Here is a 24820-nt window from a genome sequence, read left to right as displayed (position 1 = left end):
GTTGCACGGATGCTTCCATTTAGTTAGAAAATCAAGGTGTCGGGCAAGAGTGAATTTTCCTCGTCTACTAAAGCTCACTGTTCAGCAATGGTTCCATCTGTTATTGTTGGTGTAAATATTTCTAAAATGATATAGTTTCTTATATAGAATACACCAAAAGTATCCAATCCTTCCCTGGTTGCCCAAGGTCATTGGTAGAAACAACTACTATTATCGCAGATACAACGAAATACCCTCCAGTAGCCAAGGTATGAGGTCTTGTGTGACCACGAAGCCTTGCCCATGCTGCCATGTGTCCCCTTGGTCATCACTGCACTAGCGCCTGCTAGGCCTCCCACCATGCTCTGACCTGATTTTGTGGCAGCTCTTCTGCTTAGGGCCTCTGCTGATTCCATGTCCTGGCTCTAGGCCATATCCTAGATATCCCAGAGAAATACAGCAGAGAATCTTGGCAAGGCATTCTACTGAATTAGTCAGAAATGATAACCATGATTTATTTATACTTTTATAATATCTTCTGTTTCAAGGAGATTAAAACTCACTCTGCGAATCAGAGCAACAGAGAACAGATGCCTTGTACGATCCTCATCCCAACTATGTCACAACTCTCCCATAGGAAGAGCTACTAGAAAAATTAACCAGATGTGGGGTGCCTGCGTGGCTCAGTCAACTAAGTGCCCAACTCGATTTCAGCTCAGGTCATGATCTCAGGGTTGTGAGATCAAGCCCCACGTGCACTTGGCATGAGTCTGCTTGGGATCTACTTCTCCCTCGCTCTCTGCCCCTCCCCCCACTCCCATGCTCTCTAAATAAATAAATAAAATCTAGAAAGAAAGAAAAAAAGATGGGGTGTCTGTGTGGCTCAGTGGGTGAAAGCCTCTGCCTTTGGCTCAGGTCATGATCCCAGGGTCCTGGGATTGAGCCTGGCTGCATCGGGCTCTCTGCTCAGAGGGGAGTCCCTCTCTCTCTGCCTACCTCTCTGCCTACTTGTGATCTCTGTCTGTCAAATAAATAAGTAAAATCTTAAAAAAAAAAAAAGAAAAAAAGAGGGAAAGAAAGAAAGATCGATTAACCAGATGGTTAAGAAAGCCCAGGGCTCGGGGAGCCTGGGTGGCTCAGTGGGTTAAGCCTCTGCTTTCGGCTCAGGTCATGATCCCAGGGTCCTGGGATCGAACCCCGCGTAGGGCTCTCTGCTTGGCAGGGAGCCTGCTTCCTCCTCTCTCTCTCTGCCTGTCTCTCTGCCTACTTGTGATCTCTCTGTCAAATAAATAAATAAAATCTTTAAAAAAAAAAAAAAATCCCAGGGCTCAAGTGGTTACTTTTATGCCTCTTTTCCTAGCTATAAAGTAAAGGTAACAATAGTATCTTTCTACATAGGATTACTGCGTTAATTAAAGAAGACAAGCAAACAAAACAGCAAAGTACCTGGCTGAGAGTAAACAGTATTTCAAATTTTAATTGTTATCTCTTTAAATGCTCCTTTGTGTAATAATTCCCCTTTAAGCAGACTTCCTTAACTATCTTCTCCATGGCATCCTTACAAAAATACTATTAAAAATATTAATAGTAGCTAATATTTAATGAGCACTGACTACATGTGAAAATCATGCTGAACCCCTCATAAGGCTTGACAATATGAATCTTTTGAAAAGCCCGGGGAGGGAGATACCATTACTTCCCTGTTGGACAAAAGTTCATTGAAACTCTGAGAGCTTAAGAAGCTTGTCCAAGTTCAAAGAACAGTAAGTGTTCAAAATGGAGCTCGTACAGATTTGTCTCACTCTAGAACGCATGACTATGAGCACCCCTCTATCCTAAGAAGAGAAGCAGCTTCTGCTAAATTCTATTTGTGAGCTAGCTGAGAACAAGCTAATTCTCCTTTAATCTTATCTCGATGTGACAATTCAGTTACCTAGTTAGAAAAGCAGAAAAGTTTTACATGTTTTGTTTCTGCTGTTCAACTTACCCACTCACAGTCAATTCCAAGCACTGGACAATCTTGTAACTCACTCCTAAGCAAGGGCTCAATTTGATCCCACTCCTCCTCATGGGACACGGTGACCACCTTTGCTCCGAGGATCCTTTCCTCCCACCAGGCTCGGGGGGCACTGGAACACTGCTGGTCCTCTTCCGGGGAGGGTGACTCCCCGCTGCTGGGTGCTTGCTGCGGCTGCTGCTGCCCGGTGTGGGTGTCAAGGCTCGCTTTATTCCTCCGCCTCCGGATGCCTTTCCACAGGACAAACCCCCCAACGGCCACACCGATGAGGGTGGTCACTGTCAAAGCCATTAAGTATCTAGACATCTTCAACTCTTTTTTTGCTGTTTAGGAAAGCATATCACTAATCCCACAATCTGCAAAACAAGTGGCAACAATATATTTACATACAGGCTTTAAACCCAGATGGAAACATGTTTTCCCCTAAAACGTGTTCTATGTATCATCTATGTGTCCACAAACTAACACAAAATGCTACAAGTTTCCATGTGGAGTGATATTTATTTTTCCCACTTTTGTACATTCATCTATCGCTATCTTCATTCTCACCGGAGAAACCCCTTGCCCTCTACCAGCTGCCCAGCACCCACTTAATCCTGTGACAATAGATGCACTTGTACAGAATTTGAAAAATCATGGGCTCCTGGGTGGCCCAGCCAGTTAAGTGGCTGGCTTTGGCTCAGGTCATGATTCCAGGGCCCTGAGATCAAGTCCCACATTGCACTCCTTACTCAGCAGGGAGCCTGCTTCTCCCTCTCCCTCTGCCTGCCCCTCCCCCTGCTTGTGCTCTAAAAAAAAAAAAAAAAAAAAATCAAACCTTTAAAAAAAAAAAAAAGAAAAATCAAATTAATTATAATCCTACTACCCTTAGGTGGTCACTGCGATCAGTTTGATGTTCTAGTATTTCATACAATTAAAAAAAATTAAGAATGGCAGATGGCTTTAGTCAGGGGAACCCCACACAACAATCTCTCTTCCATTTTTCTTATCACACATTGTTTTCTCCATCTATCTTTTGTTTTCCTATTTTTGATGCAGAAATGGATATATAGTACTATTTCTGTACTACTTAAGTAACAGTAGAAAATATGTAATAATAAAGGGTAAGCAGCCCTTGGCCTTAGTCACAGAGAGCAATCATGGGACAGACACCATTTAGCACAAAGTGACTGATCCTGTTTGGGAAGCAGGCCCAGTATGATCTAGATAACTCCATTATTCAAGAGAAGTCAGATATCTAAATTTTATGCAAAATGTCACTATTTTTAAGTGTCAGCAACAAATTTACAGTTTTTAAAACACTGTACCAGCCAAACAAAAACACTCTGGGCTCTGTGCCACCCATCTGTGGGCTCTGGCCTAAAATCTCTAATGCCCAAAGACACAGCGATCTGCTAGACCCTGCCTACGCTTATCTATGGCTGAGAGTTTCCCATTGAATGTGTACTATTTTTATCATTTTTCAAAGCTTCAGTAACAACTATTTTTTAAAATAATTCAGTATTTACAACAACCCTGGGCTATGGTCATACCTACAGAGATATTTGGCATTGGAGATGAAAAATGAAATCACAACAATTATTACACTGCTAATGAAAACAAAGAAACGGCTGTGTTGTTTTAAAAAGATTTACTTTATTGCAGAAACTGTGCTAAGTATTCATGCGTACTTTCTCCAGTACTTTTATTGAAGGCTTAATGAGATTAAAAAATTTGCACAAACTTCTAGTTAAAATACTCTGAGAAGACTTTAAAAAAAAAACCAAAAAACCCTTCCTTTACCCCTGGAAACAATACAAAATGCTGGAGAAAACATTTATCTTTTTAATATGTATTAAATAATACATATTATTTATTATATATAAATATATATTTATTACATATTGTTATATTATATATGTGTGTGTGTGTGTGTAAAATACAGAGTTAAATTCAAAAAGAAGAAAGGGAAATCATCAGGTACCCGAAATGGAAGTGGGTGGGAGATACAGATGGGCAGAGACCAGATCTCATACCAGCCCATGACCAGAAGTCTAGGCCACAAGCTCAGGGCACAGCTGAGACCCAGGAGAGTGCTACCTTGTCCATGAACAAGAACTGAAAGCGCTCACCCACCACCACCCAGGCAAGCCACCTGCCCAAGGCTGGGAGTATGAACAGAGCTCCTCATGGGAAGGCAGATGCTCAAGCTGTACTGTGAAGCAGTCCAGGGCCCAAGTTTACATTAACCTCACAAAAGAAAACCCTAAGCCAAGAAACTAAAACTAAAATGGTTAGAATTGGTGCATTCTGTTGGGAGTGTGTGTTTGTGTGTGTGTTTCTAACACACAGGAAACAAAAAGGACCTCCACAGAACATCAGTCTCAGGAAGAGCAATCATAAATGAATAATAAAAAAAATTTTTTTTAAACCCTAAAGCCAATTAAAAAACAGTCCACAGAAGAACCAAACAAAAATACGTGTTATCTGAGATCTGAAAGGAACTTTAAAATAATAACACTCAAGGGGCGCCTGGGTGGCTCAGTGGGTTAAGCCTCTGCCTTTGGCTGAGGTGGTGATCCCAGGGTCTTGGGATTGAGCCCCCTGCATGGCATTGGGCTCTCTGCTCAGCTGGGAACCTGCTTAATCCTCTCTCTCTCTCTCTCTCTCTCTCCCTGCCTGCCTCTCTACTTGTGATCTCTGTCAAATAAATACATAAAATCTTTTTAAAAAATAAATAAAATAATAACACTCAGGGAAATTAAGGAAAATAATCTAATACATCAACAGGAAACAACAACAAAAAATAGAAATTCTAGATAATTGTTAAAAATTTTTTAAAGTCCAGTAATCAATAGACAGGTTAAATAGATCAGACAGTGAGATGAGAGTGTTAGGGAATTGAGGCTAAAACTGAGAAACTCCCTCAGAATGTAGCACAGAAAGATACAGAAAACAGCAGAGACATGAAGGCTAGATTGAGAAACTCAACATCCATGTAATGAAGAGTGGGAAGATGGAGGTCATCAGGTTTAGTACAATTCTCTGAGTCCCAAGCTGGATAAAATTAAATCTATCCACGAAAAGACTTACTTAAGAATGTTCGTAACAGCTTTATTCATAAGACTAAAGATACATGCATGAATCTTAAATAACATTAGGCTGAGTGAAAGAAGCCAGATACAAAAGAGATACTGTACGGTTCTATTTACATAAAGTTCTAGAACAACTAAAATTAATCTATAGAAGAAAAAGATTTGAACAGTAGCTGCCTTGGGGTGGAGGGAGGGCAGTTAGTTACAGGGCAGATAGATTTAAGCTGAGCACTGAGTATCAAAAAAAGAGCCAGTCAGGAAAATCTAGGGAAGAGCATTTCAGGCAAGAGGGAACTTTCTAGAATTGCATGTAATATTCCAAGTTTTGATGGGAGCTTGGCTTACGGGTATGCACATTTGTCAAAACTCAGCAATATTAAAAAAAAAATCAGCAATATTTCTGATGTTTTCCTGTTGGCCTAATGAATAACTGTTGGTTCATTCACTGTCTTTCCCACTAGACTGTAAACTCCATGAAAACAGGGACCTTACTTGTCTCCTTCAACACAACATATGTCCCCAGTAACTATCACAGAGCTCATTACAATAAATACTCATCAAATGAATAAAACTCAATCCAAGATGTTACATTTTATGAAAAATGTCTCTATTTTAACCATCCAATTATAAAAATTTGTTTATTCCAATGGAAAAAGTATTCTTCCCCTTACTGAGCCTTGATGCTAATAAGAAAAAAACAATATGGTTCAATGCTGGGCCAGAAGTGAGAAAAATCAAATTTTGCATTACGAACTGAAAGTCTATGTCCCTCCAAAATTTATATGTTGAAATCCTCTCCCCCAATGTGATGGTATTATGAGGGGGGAGCCTCTGGAGGTGATTAGGGTTGGGTGAGGTCATGAGGGTGGAGCCCCCATGATGGGATTCATGCCCTTATAAAAGCTTGCCTCTCTCTGATCTCGGCCATGTGAGGCTACAGTGAGAAGTCAGAGGTCTGCCTTTTGGAAGAGGGCCCTCACCAGGCCCTAACCAGGCTGGCATCCTGGACTTCCTGCCTCCAAATTGGGAGAAATCCATCTCTGTTTTTTATGATTCACCCAGTCTGTGACATTCTACTTTAGCAGCCCAAACAAATTAAGATACCTCTCTAAGGGCTTGCTCTGGGATCCAAAGCTTTCAATGCTTCACCACTTTCCATGACTAAAAACAATTTGCCATTTTAATTTTTTTTTTTTAATTGTACATAGTAGGGGTGCCTCGATGGCTCAGTCAGTTAAGTGGCTGCCCTTGGCTTGGGTCATGATCCCAAGGTCCTGGAATGAAGCCCTGCATCAGGCTCCTTGCTCAACGGGGAGTCAGCTTCTTCTCCCTGTCCCTCTGCTTATGCGCTCTCTCTAATGAATAAATAAAATCTTTTTTAAAAATAAAATGAATTAGGGGCGCCTGGGTGGCTCAGTGGGTTAAGCCTCCGCCTTAGGCTCAGGTCATAGTCTCAGAGTCCTCCGATCTAGCCCCGCCTCCGGCACTCTGCTCAGCTGGGAGCCTGCTTTCCCCTCTCTGCCTGCCTCTCTGCCTACTTGTGATCTCTGTCAAATAAATAAATAAACAAACATCTTTTTAAAAAATAAATAAAAAAAAAAGTAAGGTGATCAATACACTTGATTTAGCACACCAACCAGCACATTAGGGTTCCATAAATGTCAGCTCTTACTGCTACTGGGCACTATAAACCACAGAACTCCTAATTAAAGCAAAACAAAGAATCACAGAGTGAAAATGCAAGAGCCAAATTCAGCTCCTGCACAAGTTAAGAATCCTTGCTGTGTAATCCTGACAGAGTATGACTTGATCTCTAATACTTTTAGGAACAGAGTTCATTACTTTAAAAGGCAGTTTTTGTTGTAAAGTCCTTGCATTCTGCAAAAGTTCCCTACTTAGAAATCGCTCTCAAAGAAAAGAAGAAGAAGAAGGAGAAAGAAAGAAAGAAAAGAAAGAAAGAAATTGCTCTCATTTTAGGTGTTGTTTGTTTATTTGTTTGTTTGTTTTGGAGAGAGAAAATTTTAAGCAGGCTCCACACCCAGCATGGAGGTGGACAGGGACTCAATCTCACAATCCCGAGATCAAGACTGGAGCGGAAATCAAGAGTTGGGCACTTAACTGACTGGGCCACCCAGTCGTCCCAGAAATTGCTCTCTTCGATGTCTTTGATGGTCAGTCTGGCCCCTGAAATGAGAACAATATTTCCTCCTTCCTGAGAGCCTGTGAGATATGTAAAGACAACGTTTATGGCTTCCCTTAGAGCACTCTTCTTAACCCAAGCAGACTTCCTGTGACCTAGGAGGGTCACCATTGTAGCCAGGTCCTTCTAAAAGCCTCTAATTTTGTCAATGTATCTCTTAAAATGTGGCACTCAAGTCAGTATTCAGTACTTGACACAGGGTCCGATTGGTGTAGACGACACTGCTACTACTTCTTCCTACTATCTGGACCCCAGATTTTATTAATGCAGCATTAAATGACTTGTTTTTGAGTAGAAGAGAAACCCAACGGTGGATCATATAAAGCTTGTGGTCAATTGAAATTCACTAATACCAAATCGAGTCCCCCATTTTATATATTTATAATGTATATTTTGCACTTAAATCTAAAGCTTTACATTTCTTTTAAATTTGTTTGTTTCAGCCAAATGTTTCATCCTTTGAGACCAATCTGCATCTTGATTGTGCATTCCCTCTCAACTTAGAAATCATTTTGCAGAGATAAGTGAATTTTTGTTTTCAAAGAAAATTACATCTTCTCACATGTGTTTTAATTCATATTTTACATTTATTTTTGCATCTCATACTATCTCCATATTTCATAACATTAAAATAAGGTGACACTAAAGTAGAAAACGCTTAAAAAACAAAATATTATTGATTTGCTTCCACTGAGAAGGGCTCCCTCAGATATGGAGTTCCCAGGCATATGGTAAGGTTCTGACATACTCTTTGTCACCTGTGGCCCATGTAAGAGAAAGGCCTCACAGGGAACCAGAAGGAGCAAGCAGGGTACCTCCACATGAGGGACTGTTTGGCAACATTGAAAACACATATTAATTCATTCTTACATGGAGAAGTTTTGTGTGGGTATTTTTCCAGCCAAAGGGTTCGTTCAGCAAACTTGTATGTAGCACTTTCAATAAGCCAGCCACTATGTCAGACTCCAGGTAAAGAGTTAAAAGGCACAATCTGCTCTCAAAAATTCGGGATTCAGGAAAGGAGAAACACCTGTAGTGAACAGGTTGCAGGGGAGGGAGAGAACACAATGGGAGCTGGGGTTTGGCAAAGAGGAAGGGACGTGGGTATTGCTAACAGGAACGCTCCAGGACAGAGTGTGGGGGAGGCTGATGCTGGGGTCAAAAACTGAGCGCGAGACGTCCAGGTGTGCAGGCAGCTAGGAGAAGGGCACACCAGGCAGAGGGAACAGCGCGTACAAGATACAAAAGGTAGGAAACACCACAGTATAGGTGAGAAAGTTCAAGCAAATGTAATGTGTACTGTAAGTGTAAAATATAGAACTTTGCAGACTTAGTATGAAAAAATGTGAAAGTATCTTATTGATCATTTTCATATTGATTTTTAAGGTGGACTTTTTTTATTTTAGTAAAATATACAAAACACAAAATCTACCATTTTAACCATTTTTAATTGTATGATTTAGTCAAGCAGATACCCCATTGAGTGCAGAGCCTGAGATGGGGCTCGATCTCACAACCCTGAGATCATGGCCTGAGCTGAAATCAAGAGTTGCACACTTAACCGACTGAGCTACCCACATTACCCCTCTTTAGATTTTTAATGTGGCTACTAGAAATCTGTATTTATGGGGCTCACATTATATTTCGATTTGACACTGCTGAGCTAGAGCATAGTGGGCATACAAGAAAATAGAGACAGACAGTGCTGGAATCAGCAGATCTAGAGTGAGGCATGAGGGGCCTAATGGACAGCCAATAAGACTTATAAGGGAAGTGCCAGCCTCAGGCTTAGATTTCAAAGAACACCATGGTGGCTGTGTGAGGGCTAGACTGGAGGAAAGCAAGGCAAGAGGAATGAAAGACTCAAAATAATAGAGCCTGGAAGGGAAGGAGATCCAAATGAAGGCAGAAGAAGGCAGAATGAAAAAGAATCATGGGGTGGGTGGGCGTGGGTGGGGCAGGGGAGGTCACCTGGCTGACTTGGTCATTAGAGCACAGGACTCCCTGCATCATGAGATTTCAACGTTGGGTGTAGCTCTTCGTTATAAAAAGAAAAAGAAGAAGAAAAAAAGAACCACGGTTCCTAACAGAATGACTGGACTGGAATCACCCGGATAAAGTAAACAAGTCATAACTTTCACAACTTATCATTTTGAAAGTTTGATGAATATATAAAATCAAGAGCTTTCCAAAACCATTATAAAAACATGAAGAAAAGCCCACTCATAATAGCAACATACACTTTTTTAAAACCACACACAACTATCACATACACACACACACACACACACACACACACACACAGTTAGGTATAAACTCAACAAGAAATATGCAAGATTGATATGAAGAAAAATAGAAAAGTTTACTGGAGACACAGAAGACTGGAAGAGCAGAGAGAGATGATCACAGCTGTCACAGAGTATATAGCCTGTGTGAGGTATATACAATTATATACAATCATGTATACGGTACTCAATCCTTTCAATAACCTTCTGCAATAGGTACTATAATTATTCCATTTTTTAAATAAAGAGATTGTTTTACAGAAATGGTCAAAATAACATAAATGTAATGCAAACTTAATTTTAAAAAACTTTCTAAAAAATGAATTGACCATCAAGAGAATGAAAAGACAATCCCCAGGATGGGAGAAAATATTTCCAAAGCATAGATCTGCTAAGAGCATGTATGTAGAATATATAAAGAACTCTTACAATTCAATAATAAAAAAGATAAACTGGTTGAAAAGAGGCAAGGATCTGAACAGACATTTATTTCTTCAGAGAAGATATACCTATGGCCAATAAGCACATGAAAAGCTATTGGGGAAATACAGATCAAAATGACAATGAGATACCACTTCATACCTACTAGGAAGGCTCTAATTTAAAAAACAAAACAAAACAGAGGTGCCTGAGTGGCTCAGCGGGTTAAGCCTCTGCCTTTGGCTCAGGCATATTTCAGGGTCCTGGGATAGAGTCCCGCATGGAGCTCTCTGCATGGGGCTCTCTGCTGGGCGGGAAGCCTGCTTCCTCCTCTCTCTCTCTCTGCCTGCCTCTCTGCCTGCTTGTGATCTCTCTCATTCTGTCAAATAAATAAATAAAACCTTTTTAAAAATTTTATTAAAAAAAAGATAATGAGTGCTAGCAATAATTAGAAGAAATTATAACTCTCACATATTGCTGGTGGGAACGTAAAATGGTGCAGCTGCTTTGAAAAACACTGGGGGCGCCTGGGTGGTTCAGTGGGTTAAGCCTCTGCCTCTGGCTCAGGTCACGATCTCAGGGTCCTGGGATCGAGCCCCGCATCGGGCTCTCTGCTCAGCAGGGAGCCTGTTTCCGCCTCTCTCTCTGCCTGCTTCTCTGCCTACTTGTGATCTCCATCTGTCAAATAAATAAATAAAATCTTAAAAAAAAAAAAAAAAGGAAAAGAAAAACACTCTGGCAGTTCCTCAAATGATTAAACATAGGGTTGCCATATGACCCAGCAATTCCACTGCTAAGTATATACCCAAGAGGAATGAAAACATGTCCAAACAAAAGTTCACAGTCCCACTATTCATAATAGTCAAAAAGTGGAAACAATGTATATGTCCTTCAGCTGACAAGTGGATACATAAAATATACCATATCCATAAGGTTATGGGTTGAACCGGGTCCTCAAAAAAAGAGATTTTGAAGTCCTAATCCTTGGTACCTGTGAACATGACCTTATTGAAAATTAGGTCTTTGCACACATAATCAAGTTAAAATGAGGTCATTTTAAGTAATGCGGGACTGTAATCCAAGAGAAATGCTGTCCTTCGATGAAGGAAAAAGACACAGAAACAGGCTCCAAGAGACAGAATTACGGCATCAAGACAGACCCTCAGGGAAGAAGGCTCTCTGAAGACAGAGGTAGAGGCTAGAGTTTTGGCATAAGCCAAGAATTGCCAGTAATCACCAGAAGCTAAGAGGCAAGAAAGGATTCTCCTGTAGAGCCATCAGAGATGGAAAAGCCCTGCTGACACCTTGGTTTTGGACTTTATCACCTCCAGAACAGGGAGAGAATACACTGCTGTTATTTTAAGCCACCCAGTTTGTGTTACTTTGTTACCCTAGCCCTAGGAAACAAATACAATGTAGGATGGAATTCTGTTCAGCAGTTTAAAAAAAAAAAAAAAAAAAAAAAAAAGGATGAGTACTGATACATTTAACAACATGGATGAAACCTAAAAACATTATGCTGAGTGAAAGAAACCGGTCATAAAATATCACAAATTGTATGATTGCATTTATATAAAAGATTTGGATCTATAAAGGCAGAAAGATTAGGGGCTACCTAGGGCTTGGGTACTGGGGAATGGGGTGGGGAATGACTGCTAACTGGCATGGGTTTCTTTTTGGGGTGATGAAAATGTTCTAAAATTAGATTGTGGTAATGGCAGCACAACTGTGAATACACTAAAAAAAACCACTGAATTGTACACTTTAAACATCCAGTTATGTAAACTACATCTCCATAAAGCCACTTAAAAAAACTACTTGCCAAGCTAATTCTAAAAATCTGGAAAAGAAACTAAGATTAGCCCCAAAATAGTTTTTTTTTAAAAGATTTTATTTGTCAAAGAGAGAGAGAGAGAGCACAAGCAGGGGGAGCAGTAGGCAGAGCAAGCCGAGGGAGAAGCAGGCTCTCTCCTCAGCAAGGAGCCCCATGCGGGACTCAATCCCAGGACCCTAGGATCGTAACCTGAGTGGAAGGCAACAGCCTAACTGACTGAGCCACCCAGGCGTCCCCCCAAATAGTTTTTAAATGAGTATGTGAGCTGAAAAAATATACAATTTTTAATTAAGTAATGACAGTAATAATCATAAGGGAGAATTTATCCTACTAAACATCAAATAGAACACATATTTAACATAAGATATTGTGGTATTGGTCCAGGAAAACAGAAAATTAGGCCACAGAATAGAGGAGTCCAGAAACTGATTGTGTGTGTGTGAGAAAGTAGTAAATGATAAATGTGGCATTTCAGATTAATGCATCAAGAATGTATTTAATATTCAGAGTGGCACTATTGGGAAAACAGTAACTATGCACACACCATTCACTCACACACTCACACATATCCAGAGGAACTGACGAAAAACTCAAACATGTAAGAATTCACAGGAAAATATAGTCATAAGAGAGAACCCTGTTGTGCCTTAGGGTATAATGGGGTTTTTCCACATCAGCACTACTGACTTTTTAGTCCAGAAAAATTCTCTGTTGTAGAGGGCTTTCCTATGCATTGTAGGATGTTTAGCAGCATCCCTGGTTCCCACCCAGTAGATGCCTGTCATTCCACAACCCCAGTTAGACAACTAAAAAAAAATGTCTCCTCACATTGCCAAACAGCCCTTGAAGGGCAAAATATCTTGCACTGGAGAACCACTCAGGGAGGGAATGACAGTCACAAAATACAAAATACATAGAGTAAAAAACTGATACATTTATTTATTTATTTATTTTTTTTTTTTTGACAGAGAGAGATCACAAGTAGGCAGAGAGGCAGGCAGAGAGAGAGAGGAGGAAGCAGACTCCCTGCTGAGCAGAGAGCCCGATGCGGGACTCGATCCCAGGACCCCGAGATCATGACCTGAGCTGAAGGCAGCGGCTTAACCCACTGAGCCACCCAGGTGCCCAAAAACTGATACATTTAAATGTAAAATTTAAAACTATGGTTTGACAAAGATGCCGTGTAGTTAAAAGACAAGCACCAACTTTATTTAAAAAGCACTAAGTTGGGACTAAATACTTAAAACAAATATAAATGACCAAAAATTAATATCCAGAATACATAAAAGACTACTACATATTAAAAAACAGCCCAATTAAAAGAAGACATTTCTCAAAAGAGGAAATACCAACAGCCAACAATCATGAAAAGATGCCCAATCTCACTAGTAACTAGGGAAATGCAAATTAAAACACTGATCAGCATCATTTTTCACCCATCAGACTGGCGAAATGAGAGCTTGTTTGGAGGTTCTAGCAGGGGAGCGCAGCTACTCGTATACCCTTGACCGAAGAACGGTCCTCTCCTCTATCGGGGAAGGTCGTCCTCTTCGACCGAGCGCGCAGCTTCGGGAGGGACGCACATGGAGCGGTGAGGGAGGAAGGGGACACCCGCCTAGCCAGCCAGATCAGCCGAATCAACCCTGGCGATCAATGGGGTGACAGATGTCGCAGCCAGATCGCCCTCACATCCCAGACTGGCGAAATGAAAAAGATTAACAGCATCAAATGTTTAAAAGAGCTAGGGAAATAGACATTATTATACACTGTGGGTGGGCAGTTTGCCATTAAATGTCCACACCGTCCCGCCCATCAGTTCAAACTGCAGGTTTGAAATGTCCACATGGGCACACAGACACATGTGGAAGGATGTTCTCTGCCACGCTGTGTCTAACTGTGAGCAATCTATGGAATCTCGCATACTATGAAATCTTAATAAACCGTGGAATTTACAGAGCAAGTAGAAAGAATAAGGCCGATCTCACATACATATGAACAAAGAAAAAGTTCCAAGACCCATTTTTAAGTATTAAATGTCAAGCTGCTGAATAGGTACAATATGTCATATTTGTAAAATAGGTATTAGTAGAAATTTAACATGAAATCTTACATCTTACATACATGTAACTTATGTGAATACTTGTCAATAAATGTTAAGAAAGAGAAATAGAAAAACACATCCCAAACTGGTAACGGGTCTTACTTTAGGGCTAATAGTAAAGATGGAGATGGAGAGATATCAAACAGAATCCATTTTGTTTAAATTTCTTTCTTTTTTTTTTTTTTTTTTGTTTTTTATTTGATAGACAGGGATCACAAGCAGGCAGAGAGAGGAAGGGAAGCAGGCTCCTCACTGAGCAGAGAGCCCGATGCGGGTCTCGATCCCAGGATGCTGGGAAGGCAGAGGTTTTAACCCCTGAGCCACCCAGGCGCCCCATTTTGTTTAAATTTCTTACATGATTTTTTTCCAAAGGCTGTATGCATGAACGACGACTAAAATAAATATAAAGGATAGGGCGCCTGGGTGGCTCTGTGAGTTTGGCATTTGCCTAGGCTCCAGTTATGATTGCAGGGTCCTGGGATTGAGCCCTGTTCAGTCCCTCTGCGGTTCCCCCTGCTTCTGCTCTCACTCTCTCTCAAATAAATAAATAAATTTTAAAAATTAAATATAAAAGAATACATTTTTAGAACCAGCTCAGCCTGACCAAAACGAATCATTATTTCCTATTAAGCCACTTTTCTCCCACAATTCCTAATTCTGATAATTAACAAAATATTCCCATGCAGTTCCTTGTATCCATGTAATAGAACTAAAAAAAAAAAAAAAAAAAAAAAAAAAAAAAAAAAAAAAAAAATACGGTATGGGGCGCCTGGCTGGCTCAGTCGGTGGAGCACGCGACTCTCGATCTCGGGGTTGTGAGCTGGAGCCCCACATTGGGTATAGGCATCACTTAAATCAATCAATCAAACAAACAAACAAACAAAAAAACAATAAACTTAAAAAATGGTATAAATAATGCAGTGTTCTCAAGGAGCGGGTATCTAAGAGAGTTTGCGCCCCATCAGTGTATCAAAAGCTCAGGAAGGGTCGGGTTCCCTTATATGTCAATGGACAAGGATCCATTTCGTAGGCATCTCTAGGGTCTCGAGTCTCCATCCCAGGGATGCGGAAAGAGAAAAGAGCCGGCTCCCAGCAAGGCCCGGAGCAGCGGGTGTGGTCTGGGAGGAAAGGGGTGGTAACACTGGGGGCGGGAGCAGGTCCCCACGAATGGAGGGGAGGGACCCGTCACTGCGACCGCGTGCAGCACGCAGCGCCCTAGGTTGCCAGGTGCTGTGGGCGGTGCCTCCTTTGGAGCTGACGGGGTCTAGAGGCCACGAAGGTTTGGTAGGTGCTCCTAGAGACAGACGAAGGGGCCCGGGGAGCGCGTGTGGGCGGCCGGGCCGGGGCGAGAGCCCTCGTCGCACACCTGGGTGCTGAACCGTCGTGGGTGTGGGGGGCGAGGAGGCCGCGCCCGAGGAGGGGAACAAGGGCTGGGCCAAGTCGCTCGGGGACGGCGGGGTCCCCGCAATAAGTCGCCCCCACACACAGTGACATCTCCAGCTCCACAGCGCTTCTCCGCAATCCGCACTGGAATCCCCCTCCTTCCCTCGCACAAGGCGGATGAAAGGCCCCGCGGATCCCTTGTTCTCACTTACCTGCGACCCGGGACCTAAGCCGAACACCTGCGGCACCTCACGCCGAAGAACTGGAACCCTCCTCCGCCACCTGCGCGCACCCACCCGGATCCACTAGGGCCGAAACCACTTCCGGTCCTGCGACGGACTAAGAGGATGTAAACCCAGCTGGGATGTACAGATGGGCGACGCCATGTTGTACGGAAGCTGCTGGGGCAGCTGTGCCCTCCCCAGTTTCTTCACTGCTGAACAAAGGATCTGTTAAGATTGGGAAGGCTTAACGTCGCTTTAGAAAAAGGGTGTTTTGTTTTTGTTTCTGGGGTGGTTTTTTATTTGTGTTGGTTTTGGTCTTAACAGAAGAAGCCTCTGGAATCATCACAAATGCAATATAGAACATCTAATTGTTATTACTAATTAGCTCAAGTCACGTTACTCTCCTGCACTAATTATCTTAACTGTTAAATGACAAAGGTAAATGGGAGAGACACTTGTTTAAATATTGTATTCCTAAAAAATAAATAAATAAATAAATAAATATTGTATTCCTGATTAGCAGTGCATTTTGTAATATTGCCATTGTAATAATTATGCCATCTTTTATAACTATAACCACAATACCTTATGTTTATATTTAAAATTCATTCATTCAACTAGTCTTTATCAGCAACTATTATATGTCAAGAGGCTAATGTGTGCGATGTATTGTTTCTCTGTCAATAGAAAGTGTAACAGAAGGAGAAAAGAGATGAGCGTAAAGAATATAAGGTATAGTAATAGCTGCCATTTGTTGACTATGTACACACCACGTGCTGGGAAATTATTTTATGTATTTTATCTCATTTAATCCTCAAACTACTGAAGCAGTACTATTAGCAGTGACATTTTCCATAAAATGGAGAAAGGTTAAATAAATTCTCAAGGTAGTAGCAAGGAAGCATTAGAGCTGAAAATCAAACCTCAGTCTATCTTCTTGCAAAGCTTTTCGCTCTCATTCTCTGTATTATACTGCCTCCTGTACAGGAAAAGAGGTTCTAAGTTCCATTAGGTAAGTACCCATATAGCGGAAATTTATGGCAGATGTAGAGGATTAGCCCCCTGCATTTTAATACTCCATCCTGAAACATCTTAAAAAAAAAAAAAAAAAAAAGTGAAAAGGAAATGCAAATTAAAACCACAATGAGGGTGCCTGGGTGGCTCATTGGTTTGGTGCTTGCCTTTGGCTCAGGTCATGATCTCACGGTCCTGGGATGGAGCCCCGCATCGGGTTCTCTGCTCACGTGGGGGAAAGTTCAGTGGGGAGCCTGCTTCCTCCCCTCTCTCTCTCTCTGCCTGCCTCTCTGCCTACGTGTGATCTCTCTCTGTCAAATAAATAAATAAATATCTTAAAATAATAATAATAATAATAAAATAAAACCACAATGAGATGCTTTTACATACCAACCAGAAAGGCTAAAATGAAAGGGACAGAAAACACCCAAGTATTGACAAGGATGTGGAGCATGCAGAACTCTCATAGGCTGCTGAGGGAATATAAACTGGTACAGTCACTTTGTTAAACTGCTTGGCACTATCAATAAAGCTGAATATAGGTATAGACTATGTCCCAACAGTTTCAGTCCGAGGTATATGCCCAACAGAAATATGCACATATGTTCACTGAAAGGACCAACACAAAAAAAGCCCATACCTACAATTGGCAATAGCCCTAACCTGGAAACTACCCAAATACTACGCTGTTAGTCAATGTGGAGTAATGACTCTGGAAAAGAACATGGAGAGGCTCATGAAGTGCTAATAATGGTCTATTTCTTCATCTGAGCGCTGGTTTACATGTGTAAAGCAGGTTGCATATTTGTGGGCACTTTCCTAAATGTATGTATATTTCAATAAGACTTTTTTTTTTTAAGATTTTGTTTATTTATTTGATAGAAAGTGCACAAGCAGGCAGAGCACTGGGAGAGGGAGAAGCAGGCTCTCTGATCTGCAGGAAGCCTGATGTGGGCTCGATCCCAGGACCTGGGATCGTGACCTGAGCCGAAGGCAGCCGCTTAACCGACTGAGCCACCCCAGGCACCCCAAAACTTTTTTTTTTAAATGAAAGTAAAGGAGTGAAAAGTTTATAAAACCCAAAAAAGCAAAAGAATAATAATGGAGATAACAGCAGACAAATCTCAGTATAATTTTATAAGACAAATTTTATTAGAATGACAGAATATTGACATTTGAGGTATCCCACTGAGAAAGAACAGAATACATGACACCAACATATGCCACTTTGGCATGTGGATTATTCTGAGCTAAAGGCAATTAAGACCCAGCAGATTCAAGAAAATTTTTACCTCTCTGCCCCAGAGAAAGAGCTATTACCAGAGATAACTTTTAATAACTTTTAATGTATGGCAGGGCAAAGATCTAATTCCCAAATATCTGTTCTTCTTCTTGTCCTGAATTACCCTCCTCCCATTTGAAGCCCCAAGCCCCTATCTTAATCTTTAGCTTAGGATGGCATATAAGTCTCAATTGCCTGGCTTGTCCTTGGGTCTCATTCTTATAGGGCTTTCATGTGTACATAATTAAATTTGTTTTCTCCTCTTCCATCAGTCTTATGTCAATTTAACTAATAGACCAGCAGAAAAATATAGACGGGTAGAGGAAAAATATTTCCTCCCTCACACCATGAGGTCTGGGTCCATAAGCAATCACCCTAAATTAAAGGTCCAATGCAACAAGCCCCATCTGGGTATAAAGAATTCCCAGTGAGCTTTTTAGTACCTCACTCTTTGTCTTAGGCTATTTAGGCTATTATGACAAAATACCATTAAGTAGGTGGCTTATAAACTACAAAAATTGATTTCTCATAGTTTTGGAGGCTGGGAAGTCCAGGATCAAAGTGCTGGCAGATTTATTGGCTGGTAAGTGTGTGCCATCTACTTTATAGACCACTGTCTTTTCATTGTGTCCGCACTTGGCCAGTGAATAAGGAGCTCTTTCATTAATGCCTTTTATAAGGCATTAATCTCATTCATGAGGATCTACTCTCATGACCTAATCACCTCCCAAAGCCCCTGCCTCTTGATACCATTATACTGGAGGTTAGTTTTTAGCTTATGAATTTTGAGAAGTCACAAAACAGTCAATAACACCTACATAGGAAATGATATCCAAGAATCCCTAGCCATTGCAGGAATATCTCCAACACCATTAATTAACTTTTTTTTTTTTTTTTTTTTTTTTAAAGAGAGTGAGCATGTGTATGAGGGGGGAAAGGCTGAGTGAGAGAGAGAGAGAGAATCTTAAGCAGGCTCCACGCTCAACACAGAGCCCAATCCAGGGCTCAGTCTCACAACCTTGAGATCGTGACCTCAGTTGAAATCAAGAGTCATGCTTAATCAACTGAGCCACCCAGGCACCCCATTAATTAAAATTTCCTAAGGAATTAAGGTATAGAACTCTGCACCTAGCATTTTAAGAACACAAATACTTTTTAAAACAAGGAAAATTTAAGAAAATTAATTTTGACTTAGGCCATTGAGCAACTTCCTACAAATTGCAAAAAATTGCTGTCACACAGATCTCATTCTCTGGTTGTATTACAATTAAGTTAGAAGTCAATAAAAAAATGATTATTTTTAAAACTATATTTAGAAATTTTAAAAACTTCTTTTTAAAAAAGATTTTATTTGGGGTGCCTGGGTAGCTCAGTGGGTTAAAGCCTCTGCCTGCAGCTCAGGTCTTGATCTCAGGGTCCTGAGATGGAGCCCCACATCAGGCTCTCTGCTCAGCAGGGAGTCTGCTTCCTCCTCTCTCTCTGCCTGCCTCTCTGCCTACTTGTGATCTCTGTCTGTCAAATAAATAAATAAACTCTTAAAAAAATTTTTAAAAAAGATTTTATGTATTTATTTGAGAGAGATACAGAGAAAACCCAAGTAGGGGGAAGGAGCAGAGAAAGAGGGACAAGCAGACTCCCCACTGAGTGGGGAGCCCCACACAGGGCTTGATCAATCTCAGGACCCTGAGATCATGACCTGAGCCGAAGTCAGACCCTCAACTGACTGAGCCACTCAGGTGCTCCTGGAGATTTAAAAACGTCTTTTTTTTTTTTTTCCAAGATTTTATTTATTTGAGAGAGACAGCCAGAGAGGGAACGTGAGCAGGGGGAATGGAAAAAGGGGAAGCAGGCTTCGCACCGAGTAGAGAGCCTGATGTGGGACTCTATCCCAAGACCCTGGGATCATGACCTGAGCCAAAGGCAGATGCTTAATGACTGAGCCACCCAAGTGCCCCTAAAAAACATCTTAATAATAGAAAGATCAAAGAAGAAATCCCAATGCAAAGTTGTAATATTTGATTTGAGAGGTAATAAAAATACTACATATGAAGTTTATAGGATACAGGTAAAATAATAACCTTATATGCATTTACAGTAGAAAATAAGACTAAAAACTAAATATATGTGATCAGGATACCTTCGTGGCTCAGTTGGTTAAGTGGCTGCCTTCAGCTCAGGTCATGATCCCAGTGTCCTGGGATTGAGTCCCACATCTGGCTCCTTGCTTGGCAGGGAACCCGCTTCTCCCTCTGTCTCTGCCTACCACTCTGTCTGCCTGTGCGCTCTCTCTCTCTCTAACAAATAAGTAAATTTTAAAATAATCTTTAAATAAATAAATATATGTGATCATCCTAATACATTATGAGATATAAACAAAAATATAAATCCAAAACAGTAGAAGGAAGAACATAAAGATTAAGAAAAGAGAAAAAGATATAATACAAATGGCCAAAAAACTGAAATTAAGTCTTTGGAAAGACCAATAAAACATAGAAAACAAGTTTCTATGAGATTGATACAGATAGAAGTAGCAACAAATAAATAATATTAGGACTGAAAAGGGGAATTATAACAAAATAAGCAGAAATTTGAGAAACTAGAAAACATGATGAAAAACTTCTGCAAAAAAAAAAAAAAAAGGATTCTTATGCAGAATATACAATGAACTTTTGAAACTCAACAACCAATTAAAAAATGAGCAAAAGACCTGAATAGACATCTCACTGAAGTAGGTATAGGCTAGGTGGCTCAGTGGGGTAAGCCTCTGCCTTCTGCTCAGTTCATGATCTCAGGGTCCTGGGATCGAGCCCCACATCAGGCTCTCTGCTCAAAAAGAAGAAGAAAAAGATGATGATGATATAGGCTATCCAAATAAGCATATGAAAAGATGTTCAGGGATGCCTGCGTGACTCAGTCAGTTAAGGGGCTGTCCTGGGCTCAGATCATTATCTCAGGGTCCTGGGATGGAGTCCCGCATTGGGCTCCTTGCTCATCGAGGAGCCTGTTTCTCTCTCTCTGCCTACAACTCTCCCTGTTTGTGCACTCTCTCTCTCTGACAAATAAATAAACAAAAATCTATTTAAGGGGCGCCTGGCTGGCTCAGTGGGTTAAGCCTCTGCCTTTGGCCCAGGTCATGATCTCAAGGTCCTGGGATTAAGCCCCACACCGGGCTCTCTGCTCAGCAGCGAGCCTGCTTTGCTCTCTCTCTATGCCTGCCTCTCTGCCTACATGTGATCTCTCTCTCTCTGTCAAACAAATAAATGAAATCTTTTTTAAAAAAAATCTATTTAAAAAAAAAGCCTACACACAAATGTTTATCGAAGCTTTATTCATAAATTGAAAGCAACCAAGATGCTATTTAATATGTGAATATATAATCAAACTGTGGCACATCCATACAATGGGGTATATTTCAGCAAAAGAAAGAAATGAACTATCAAACCATTAAAGGACATAGAGAAATCTTTTTTTTTTTTTTTTGACATAGAGAAATCTTAAATGCATATTGCTAAGTGAAAGAAGCCATTCTGAGAAGAGTACATACTGTATGTTTCCAACTACATGACGTTCTGGAAAAGGCAATGGTAAAAGAATCAGTGGCTCAGTCGGTTAAGTGTCTGACTCTTCATGACCAGGTCCTGAGATCGAGCCCTGAATCAAGCTCTGCACTGAGCACTGAGTGTGGGGCCTGTTTGAGATTTTCTCTCTCCCTCTCCCTATGCCCCTACACCCACCCTTTGCATACACGCTCTTTCTCTTGATAGAGAGGAAGGAAGGAAGGAAGGAAGGAAGGAAGGAAGGAAGGAAAACAAAGCTCAGTGCTTGCTAGGAGCTCCTGGGGAGGAAAGGAGGGGTGCACAGGTGGAGTACAGAGGATTTTTTAGGGCAGTGAACCTATTCTCCGTGACACTGTAATGGAGGCATGACATTATGCATGGAACAAAACCCATAGAATTGTGCAACACAAAGAGAAAACCCTAAAATAAACTATGCCCTTTAGTTGGTAATAATGTATCGATATTGGTTCATCAATTGTAACAAATGTACCACACCAGTGCGAGATTTAATAATAGGAAAAACTGTATGTGTATTGGGATGGGGAAAGTAACATATGGGAGCTTTCTTTACTTCAAATTTTCTATAAACCTAAAACTGCTCTACAATGAAAGTCCATTCATTTTAAAATATTGTGCCATGAACTGCTTGCTTTGTCTAAAAATACTTTATTCATTTATTCATTGGTTTTGAGGACAACTTAATGTCAAACACTGGGATGTCATATGCAGAAAATTCAAGAATTATGGCAGGAAGTGTTAGTGTGTGAGTGGCCTACCCTTCTGCCCTCTGCTTAGGGACATTTTTCAAATACATTCAAAATTGCACTTAAAAAATACATTTAGGGGCGCCTGGGTGGCTCAGTGGGTTAAAGCCTCTGCCTTCGGCTCAGGTCATGATCCCAGGGTCCTGGGACTGAGCCCTGCATCGGGCTCTCTGCTCAGCAGGGAGTCAGCTTCCTCCTCTCTCTCTGCCTACTTGTGATCTCTCTCTCTCTCTCTCTGTGTCAAATAAATAAATAAATAAAAATCTAAAAAAAAAAGTCCTACTGTACCAATAAACATTTTAAAAATACATTTAAATTGTATTCATTCAAAAGTTGTTTGTTTGTTTGTGGGTTTTTTTTTTTTTTTTTTTTTTTTTTTGGGTCTCCATTGGTAATAGGTATGGTCATCTGATTAAGTTCTAGCCACAGAGGTATAAAGAAAAGCTTTTGCACTGGACTCTCAGTGTTTCTTTAAAGGGGGGCAGACAACTGCCACAATCCTTTTTTGCCTCTTTGTTGTTACCCTCCCATTAATTCTTGCTAAGACTAGGACTTGATGACTGGAGATCCCCACAGCTCTCCACCACAGCAGCACTTTGTGAAGATGGAAGCCAGGTGCCTAGGAAGGTAGAGTGGAGAGACAGAAGCCTAGATCCTTGATGCCTTCCTTCTGTGGTTACCATATCAACCCTCAACTACCAACCTCTGGACTTCTTTATAGAAAATAAGCTAATTTTTAAGCCACCGTAGTCTTTGTTATCCACAGTGAAATCCAGTCCCTAACTGATACATGAAATGAAAGTTATTAATGATAATGCACACTACACAAGTCAACTAAAAACTGTTGAGTACATGGTGTGCCTGGCTGGCTCAGTCAGTGGAGCATTCAGCTCTTGATTTTGGAGTTGTGAGTTCAAGCCCCATATTGGATGCAGAGATTACTTAAACCTAAAATATTAAAGGGGAACCTGGGTGGCTCAGTCAGTTAAGTGTCTGACTCTTGATTTCAGCTCGAGTTATCATCTCAGGATCATGAAACCGAGCCCCGCCTTGGGTTCTGTGCTCAGTGGGGCATCTGCTTAAGATTCTCTCTCTGCCTCTCCCCTCCTCCTCCCCCATAATGTGTGCACTCTCTCTCATTCTAAATAAATAAGTCTTTAAAAAATAATTTTAAAAATATTAAAAATGAATGAACAAACAAGCAAATGAAAAGTGAAAACTCTACTGGCTTTATTTAGTGTCTTGAAGATAAAGGTCAAAGCTTAGAGGAACCACAAACTAGGCCTTTCCTGAAAGTTCTATTTCCTTCTCTTAAAATTCTATCCATCCATTCCGCCCACTGATCCTTTCTATAAACTTTTGTAACATTATTAGTTACCCTACAGATTGTAAACACTAGATTGCTAGCCACTCAAGAAGTGTATAAGCTAGCTAGAAAGAGAAAAAGATTATTTGTTAGCAAATGAGAAAAGATATCCTTTTTTGTCGTTTAGAGAGATACAGAACTTTTCTCTCTCTCCTGAAAAGGGGAACAAAACGTCCTCTTGGAAAAAAAGAAACTCATGAAGATCCCTTAGAATGAGGGTGAGACTCTCCCTACCTACCCTGGGACAAGTTCACCCAACAACACAGGTTGAAAGGCTGGTGAGTCAGCACTCCCTTTTGTTTTGTAGTGAGTAGTAAGCACACTTGGATGTTAAGCTGAATTTCTTTGCAAGGTAAAAGCATAAGAAATAAGAATATTCAGGAGATCAGTCAGAGATAAAGAGAGGAGTCAACTCCAAACTACCTGGGAGAAAGGGAAAGATATCTCAGAGGAGAGACTTTTTCAGGGAGTAAGAAATGTTTAAAGTGTTTGGGGAGTTGAGTTGAGGTTCTTTGGTGTGGCATGTATGCATGTAATGTAACCTCATCTTCTGTCTCTCATAGGCAAGGTTCAGTAAAGTCTATCATTCTCCAATGTTTTTGCTCCAGTAAATTCTTTGGAGGAATGTGAATACGTGTTTTTGTATCCATGTTTGCAAGAGAAAAAGCAAAGGTTATTTGCTAGCCTTCTGGAGCTGGAGGCTAAAGGGTAGATTGTCGTCATCTAAGTCACAGAGCAAGAAGCATGAGAAGAGAACTCCAGTGAAAGATGATGGATTGAACCACACGTAACTCCACTTCCTACTGCAATCCCTCTTTAAAATGGGAAAAAACACAAAATTTCAAGGCAAAAAAGATATAGAAAAAGACCACCAAAATGAGAGCCAACACAGCCAGGAGTCAGCCACCATCCCTCAGGTTTGGCAAAGACTCAAAGGCAGAAAGACGAGTGGGAAAGTTTTACAGTGAAAATGAGGACGGCTTCAGATAATGCTCTGACTGGCAGTCATCCTTGCGGGGAAGCTGGAGATGGGCTAACTAGAAGCCAGGCTTCTTACGTGATTGGTTTGGCTGTCTCAGTTTGGTCCTGTGTTGGAAGTGGGAGTGAAATGTAAGAAAGCTGACTCATCAACAAGTTCTAACCATTCTGGGCTGTTTGCCTCAGAGGCTGTGTTTTGGCTTCCCAGGCTGGTTGCGGTAGAAGTTACGGGTCAGCTTTCTATTGTCATACGTAGTTTGGCTAGTGTCTGTTTGGACAGTCAGTCTCTTAGAGAACAGGAGGTAAATCACTAACATTTTGGAAGTTGGAAGACAGAAAGAG

The 24820-nt window shown here is 40.9% G+C and overlaps 1 protein-coding gene across 2 annotated transcripts in view; it reads right to left on the bottom strand.

Annotated features, from left to right (window-relative positions):
• Positions 1 to 15607, bottom strand: part of EXD2 (exonuclease 3'-5' domain containing 2) — a 54145-nt gene extending 38538 nt beyond the window's left edge. The window contains exons 1-2 of one of the 2 annotated variants that reach the window (XM_059182429.1): positions 15506 to 15607; positions 1967 to 2352 (exon numbers count right to left, since the gene is read on the bottom strand). In XM_059182429.1, coding sequence (XP_059038412.1) covers positions 1967 to 2302 — 336 coding nt within the window. In that variant the 5' untranslated portion in view covers positions 2303 to 2352; positions 15506 to 15607. The remainder of the gene's footprint in view (positions 1 to 1966; positions 2353 to 15505) is intronic. The other variant, XM_059182430.1, reaches the window with a different exon arrangement.
• Between the last annotated feature and the right edge of the window lie 9213 nt (positions 15608 to 24820).

The sequence above is a fragment of the Mustela lutreola genome, chromosome 7 (genome assembly GCF_030435805.1).
Source record: "Mustela lutreola isolate mMusLut2 chromosome 7, mMusLut2.pri, whole genome shotgun sequence".
NCBI lineage: Eukaryota > Metazoa > Chordata > Mammalia > Carnivora > Mustelidae > Mustela > Mustela lutreola.
The sequence above is the reverse complement of the archived record's forward strand: the minus strand, read 5'-3'. Positions and strand labels throughout refer to the sequence as shown.